At 35.3% G+C, this 7,543-nt stretch overlaps 1 protein-coding gene across 1 annotated transcript; it reads right to left on the bottom strand.

Moving 5' to 3' along the window:
- Positions 1 to 5,924: 5,924 nt before the first annotated feature.
- Positions 5,925 to 7,213, bottom strand: LOC146750391 (acid-sensing ion channel 4-B-like). The gene is made up of 3 exons (XM_085502230.1): positions 7,183 to 7,213; positions 6,892 to 6,983; positions 5,925 to 6,309 (listed from the first exon to the last, which is right to left on the bottom strand). The coding sequence occupies exons 1-3, from the start codon at positions 7,185 to 7,187 to the stop codon at positions 6,146 to 6,148; spliced, it is 261 nt and encodes an 86-aa protein (XP_085358356.1). The 5' UTR covers positions 7,188 to 7,213; the 3' UTR covers positions 5,925 to 6,145.
- Positions 7,214 to 7,543: the final 330 nt, after the last annotated feature.

Here is a 7,543-nt window from a genome sequence, read left to right as displayed (position 1 = left end):
GGCTCGCCTGCAGAGAACTCCCCAATACTGCCTGCCTCGTGTGTAGAACTCCCACGACTGGTCAAAGACTAGCTTTAATCACTTCTCAAAAGTTTACCTGAATATTTTACTTCCTACCCCCTTTTCTTAACCCTAAGCAACAGAACCTATTATATATCAAGTTACAATTTTGTATAATGTTATTTCTACTTCTACTTCTACTATTTCTATCTTGAATTCAATTCAATTCAACTCAATCAAAATACAATTTAATTGAGTTTATTTGAATGTTAACTGAATTGCATTTTTATATAAAATTGCAATACAATTAAGTGTTGTCAAATTGCATTCCTATAGGATTGCAATTTAATCCAAAATCACAAATCGTGGTTTAAATGTGGTCACATAGCACTGTACCTTGTACATACAGTTACCAACTTAACCTTCTATGATAATGCTGAACTAGAAGTGGTAGGAAAATCGCAGCGGAAAAAGGCCCAGGGCATATAAAGGCTTCACCAGATAACAGACACCTGTTCAAGACAGGCAATCTGACAATTTCCACCAGACTCATCATGACCTTTGACATACACGACTTCCAGCGTTTCTTTAAAAAAGCTCTCACACGTACGGACAAAACTATGTCGCTACAGAATGCTAATCTTGGTTTGTTTGAACACGTGAGTGAACTGTGAATAATAATCTATTACAACTCCGTGACACAACTAAAAGACTAGATGAAGAAATTATTAAAATGCAGAGATATTCGGGAAGTTTGAATTTAGATGGTATCCAAGAAAGAAGAATGCGAAGGCAGCTTATACTTGCCAAAGCAGATATTATAGAGCACGTTTGGTATGGTAAACGCGGTGATTGAAAACGCACACCAAAATGGTTATGACAGACTATTAAAGCAAACGTGGGTATAGTTCAAATTTCAAGTGGCGACTCAAGAGTGATAATTTGCGCTTAACATTTTCAAAAAAGGAAGTTCGCGAATATAGAATACGAGAATATTGTAGCTGCATTTCGACACAAAAAATGGAAATAGTTTGTGATTGATGAAATGCTAAATGTTCGTCAATATGAGTAATGAAGAGAGTAGAAATTTGTTCATGTGATTCAAGTTTGACTGAAGACACGTACATGGCATATTTGTCGTTAGCTACGAGTGAAGAATACTTAAAAAACATACTGAGATCTAACACATCGTTTTGTTCATTTATTGTGAAAAAAAGTGTCTGTCTGTTAAAATTAATTACTCAGTCACATGAAACTATACTATCCAGACTCCGTTCCTATGAAGAGCATTCCGTTCTTGACCAGACTGTCGTACAACTGCATCACCACACGTTCAACGTCATCGAAAAAAACTAACAGACTGTGCCACAACAATCAGCCCATACTGTTGATGACTGTTTCTTTCCAAATACTCTTCTATGATAGGCTCTTCAAATTCAAATATGATGTTTTTCCATGCATCTTCTTTGACCAGCTCTCTGAATTGCCGGAGTTCATCTGGCATTGGGTCCAGAGCTATGTAGTGGATCTTTGAGTATTTTTTTAACAAGACATCGATGATTGGTTCATCTAGTCTACCTTAGCACAATCAGAGAAATAGATATGGAATATTTAATTGCATATTATGTATATTTATTATTTATAGAATTGGTTTATATTTAATTGATAATTGCTGGTTCAAAGCATGTCCTCATGGCAAAGTAATTCACACATCGGGTAGCATAGCGCCCTCTATATTCTCCTGGTGTGTTTCACTTGTTTTATTCTGAATTTTATCAGTGCGATTGCTATTCATAATTCTCATATTTTGAACAAACAGATGTTTTAAATTTAAAAGTGCTACTGTAATTTATTCAGATTCTATCATTGAAATCTGATGTAGTTTTGAATGTACCAAGTGGCATTTATCAAATTAAAGTTCAAAACGTCAGCCATGTCACACGTGATTCGGATTTGTGCGTGGGTCTGTGGGTCAAATATAATTCACCATACACGAACACTTAAACTGAAACCATTATTGAAACGAATCCATTATAGGATACATGTTTTTACTAACGTCCCAATGGCATGTATGTAAGTTCTTATTTATATCTAAATTGAGTCCATATGAGGTGCAGCCTTTCTTCAATTTCAAAATATTCATTTTTCTTGAAACATTTCGCGTTTCCTAATATGGTGGAATGAAGATACCTTGTGCAATATTGCAAAATTACGGCACGCTGTAACGATGTATAATATTTTTTATTATCCAGCGTTTCAAAAAACGGACATGATTTTTCCCGTTTGAGAGGCTCATTTTAGAGTCTATATGACAGCTGCGTAATGGGAACATGCGTGTTTTAGCATTGCTAATAAATTAGAATATTAGAATATAACAAGCGACCTGACGGTGGAAACAGATTCGCTGTTTTAACAGAGCTTTGCAATAATTAGCCCATGTATAATTACATCATCATCATAGTTGGGAAAAGCAAGAAAAAGTCGAAAATAGCATTTTTTTAGCAAAAATTGAAGATATCGTCACGAAATAACCAAATCTGACAGAGGTCAAGCCAAATATCAAGGCAATAGGGTTGGTAGTTTTAAAGATTAGTTTGCAAGTATGAATATGCATGTACCAAATATTACCTGTGGACATTTTAAAACGAATATTCCAACAAAGCAACTCACCATTTCCGCATCCCACGGATATCACCTTCAGTGTTTTGATTGGGTCCAGATATAATTTTGAAAAAGTCTTCTTCCCATCATTTATCCACGAATCGCTCTCGAAATTAATACCGTGTTTTAATGACGTCATAAAGGGCGTGAAATTCGATTAGATAATGTACTACTGTTTTGATTTTCTCCATTGAGTAATGGGCATACGATTAGAATACAGTTCTGTGCACGTGTATTTTGTAGGAAATATTCAATTTGTATTGAATATAGAATTACTTGGCATAATTTGGGCGAAGACATAATGTAACACTGAAAATAATCATACACTGTCTGTGCTGCATGTATAATTGTTATACAAGTATAGACATGCCAAATCAAATGCATGTTGTGTACATGGTTTAGCTACCGAGGTTTACTGTGAACGAAAATGCAACCCAACCAGCAGCATTGCAATATAGCACAAAATATCAGTTTGTTACGGTGAGCTGATATCAATATTGCTACTTTGTCAACAAAACAGTGAGCTATATTGTAACACTGCTGGGGTTCTTTCAAGTTCACAGTAATAACACGTGTCCTTCCTGGTAACACAACATTAGCTGAAGATCTAAAGTTTCCTTCAAACAAAAACATGCGGTGATGCGATTTTATTTCCTTTTTTATGAAAAATAATAGGATATTGCGCCACCAGCGACAGGCGCAATCCCTCCATTTTTAGTTCTAGTCCGGACGCGGTATGGGGTCTTCTTGTCACACCATAGCCCTGCGTATAGTGTTGTGTGTACGTGGACGCGTTTGGTTGATAGATTTCCCCCACCACAGCCCTGTGGTGGGGACATCTATCAACCAAACGCGTCCCCTTACACACAGCACTGTACGCAGGGCTAGTCACACCATTGATAGCACATCCATAAAAGCGAGTCACAGTCAAAAGTCAAGGGTCGCCAGGAGTTCATTAAATTCTGACAAATCGAGGCCAGGTATACATGTTGCCGTGTTACCATGCTATTCATTCTTCCTTCGATAATCTACCCGCATATGGAAACATTATATTTACTATCACCCTAACTTTGTGTGAGCTCGGAATTTGATTTTCGTTAACACCTAACCATGAGGTCAAATTTATTTAAAAAACAAAACATCGCAAATAGGGGCACCGGCAACAACCTCTACTTAATAGATCAGTGGCACCAGAGTGTAAAGTACAATTATATTATATTGAACAGGTTGTGTTTTAGTCTTGATAGTACAGCATTATTGCATATGTTAATTAGTAAGGCAATGAATGATATGATAGTTAGTAAACAATTGAGTCAGTTTTAGACTACTGTGAACTCCTGATGTAAACTTCACTGGACTTACCCAATAAATTAGGCAAAATCAATAAGCGTGATAACACTCTGACGTTGCACGCTGTAAATAGAAGCATCAACTTCAAAGAGACACTGAATTTGGCGTGATGAGAATAATGATAGATAATTCGCGCATGGATACTTCCTACCTCATTATTTAGCCAGCCTGGGGAGTAGTACCTGGACACTTCGGCTTGTTCATAAAAACAATCCAACCGTTTGTGGAAGAAACATGTATCCAAGGAAGGCGATTTAACCGTGTATTTGCAAATACATGATTTGTTGAAAATCACGTATAAACTGAAAACTAAGCTTCTTTCCCATTATTTTGTTATTATAACCGAATACCAGATATCTTCCCATCATCTTATCGCGAAAGATAATTACTGCAGCGTACTCCATCCATTTGCAAATACTAACTAGGTCTCAATGGCAAGGTTAGATGTGTTTTTGTTTAATTCTGAAAGAGTATGACCCCTTTATAACATTCATCTAATATGTGACCTTTCGTTTGATCTATGTACTTTTTGATACATGGGTCACTAATAAAGTATATTTCATCTCAGCACTGGCCTCAAAACGTTGTAATACCGATTGTGGCTGATAGGGTCTTCACTGTTACTCAACGAGTACTTGAATATCTGTCACAGTTCGGAATGTCATATTGAATAACGACAAATCGTCTATTACGCAAATAATTGAGACAATTCAGGCAAAAATATAACTCAGTTCATAATGAACTGAGAATGCAGATTCTATCTTCTAAAAGAGTTTTAGAATTAGTATATCTGTCATTTTCAATTGCTAAATTTGCGATTACTTATTCTGAGACGGGTCATTGATATGATTTGTTTCAAATTTAAAACAGATGAATAACGTTCAATAGTATAAGAAAGCATTTAATTTCGTGAATGTCAATATGATTTTTTGGAAAACAGTTTCCTTTTCAATTGGTCGTTCAGGTGTTCACACATAAAGTAAGTTTCGTAATTATATTATTACTGGGTATTGTTCTCAACAAATATTTCAGCAGTAACTTGTATGTTCATTAGTAAAAGCAAACAACAATACATTGATGTTCTTTTAGTGTGCGTACTTAACAATAAATCCCCACGCGAACGAATCGTTTGCAATCGTGGCGTGTGCAGGTGCACGCTTAAAAATCAGGCCGTCTAGATTTATCTGAAGGGCTTAACGATAATAACAAACTACCGCGATTTACATGGGAGTACATGGAAGACACGTACGAAAGTACTAACCGGGATGCCGTACCACCTATGTATTACATCATCCGATTAAGCTGACATAGCGTACACTAAAGGCATAGCACGTGAATAAATTAATGAATAATTGAGTTGCATCAAATTTATTTATCTTGCCAAAAACATTGAGCTAATTTGCAAACATCACGAGGAGTTAATATCACTAATCATCGTAATTAACGAGCTTATATATTTGTCGACTATTGGTACGATACGTTCCCACATTTTGGTGGCAGTTTTACACATATAAATAAAAGTCTAATACTAATTTAAGTTTTGCACATTCATATTACAACAAAGCAACATTGTATGCAGTCATGTATATATTCCATACGTCACGAAATGGAAATAGTTCCGAGACTGCTTAAGAATGTCGCACACAGTCTAAGTCACTATTTGTAGATATTAAAACACCAACAAAAAAACCTTTTGAAATTGTATATCCTACGACGCACTGCATCGATGCATTTATAATTTGTCCAAATACAGTTCTATATATCTAACCTATAGCAGGATTGAATAGTTAAGGTCATAATATTTTACAAGACAGTATTTCCATTAATAATGATACTATTTCCTATCGGCTGTTGATATACACAATACTTATTAGCGTTGTTATGTAAGTAAGAGAATAATTTATAAAGAAATGTGCATAATCAACATAAAATCAATTTACATATTGAGCATCAGTATTTGAATACATCTTACATATAATTGAACAAAGTCAAACAATTGAATACACACTATTACGTGAACAACCGATGTTATGTGTAAATGCTTATAAATGAGCGGAAAGCTTTAAAGTCGTCTTACGAGATAGCAATCATTTTGATTGGCTTTTCGAACAAAGTAGCAATTTCTGTCAATTGATTATTTGACTATCGTCCCAGGCGTCTCTGACAACTCCTCGTCTGGATTCATTTGATTCTTCTTTTTAAATCGAGCAAAAGTCCAGGACAATAAAAAATCGAATATTTCCAAGAAAGAGATGAGACTTGCACCAAAGAATAATCCAAGACTGCCGCCAAAATCGCCTGTGAAATAACATGACAGTAATTAGTAATTCTTTGCTGCCTCTCTCGTTTCACTTTGTAGCCTTTATAAATGTCTACAGGAATCCATTATATTCTAGCACGAAAAAATAATTTGCAATCTAATAAAATTCCAGTAATTTAACGTAGACTCCGCGAATTTCAACCTGTTTATCTTTGTGATAGTATGCCTTAGACACCAATAGCCGCCCATATCTCGATGAAAGCGAGAAATCACGAGACTTGCTTTTGCCCTTTAAATAGATGTCCATATTAATATCCTGTCATCTTGTCCTCTATTACAAATACCATGGTGTCATTGGTAAGGTAAACGATGAACACAATGATAGCGGAGAATAGAACACTGCATGACGGGTAACGAAATACAGAATACAGCAAATAAATATTTTGTATAGTACCAGAAATAGTCTGATTTTTTGTTTCAGTCTTAATTCGCCCCTGTGTCGACAATCAACTCCTACTATACCTTTTTTATTAATTCAACCAATGATGTTCACAAAGTGAACACAACAGTGCTACAAAATAATGCAATATAATGTTATGTGACTTAGACCAGATACTTACATACAAGTTGAAAAGGCTCGTAATCCGCTTTCTGTGTAATGTTCTCAAATTTCAAATCCTCAAAAAAGATGCTGACTTTGGAAAAATTCTCCCTGATTTTGTAAAAAAAATAATATTAATTTTGTGTGTCTACATCTCCACGCAAATCGCACATGATCACATAAACATAGGGAATATCCAATGAGTGACCGTGTAATATTATGTAGTAATGTTCATATGTTCCTTGCCTTTATATGTTATATATAAGCTCCAGAATTATATAAATTAATTTGAAGAAGCATTCTGACTTACCGCATGAATTTCTCACATATGTCCGAGTGTCTCCGATATCGAAACAAGTAGTCGATAACTATATTCCTTTCCACCCAGAAATAACCATACGTGACTTCTAATGCTTGCCGAAGAATTTGCAAATAGTAGTTTTCGTAGAACATACGTGATACATTCACAAATTCTTCCTTGAGCAGTGAAATATTGTTATTCTTAAGGACGAGTGTGAAGATTTGATCGAGTTTTTCCTGGCTACTATACTTTTCATTTATCAGCGCAATCGTTTGGTTGTGGTACGAAGTTTCTTTGCCATCGTAAAAGGAATAATTTCCCTTTTGTACGTACAGAATATAAAAAAGTGAATTGAAACATATTTCGTAAT

Source organism: Saccoglossus kowalevskii, chromosome 1 (assembly GCF_978046115.1).
Source record: "Saccoglossus kowalevskii chromosome 1, keSacKowa6.1, whole genome shotgun sequence".
Taxonomy (NCBI): Eukaryota; Metazoa; Hemichordata; class Enteropneusta; family Harrimaniidae; genus Saccoglossus; species Saccoglossus kowalevskii.
This window is presented reverse-complemented; position numbering and strand designations above follow the sequence as displayed.

Coding starts and splice junctions, on each gene's coding strand:
- LOC146750391 (XM_085502230.1), bottom strand. Junction 6,310..6,891: donor CGAGCCTTTTCAACTTGTAT/GTAAGTATCTGG, acceptor GTTATTTCACAG/GCGATTTTGGCGGCAGTCTT.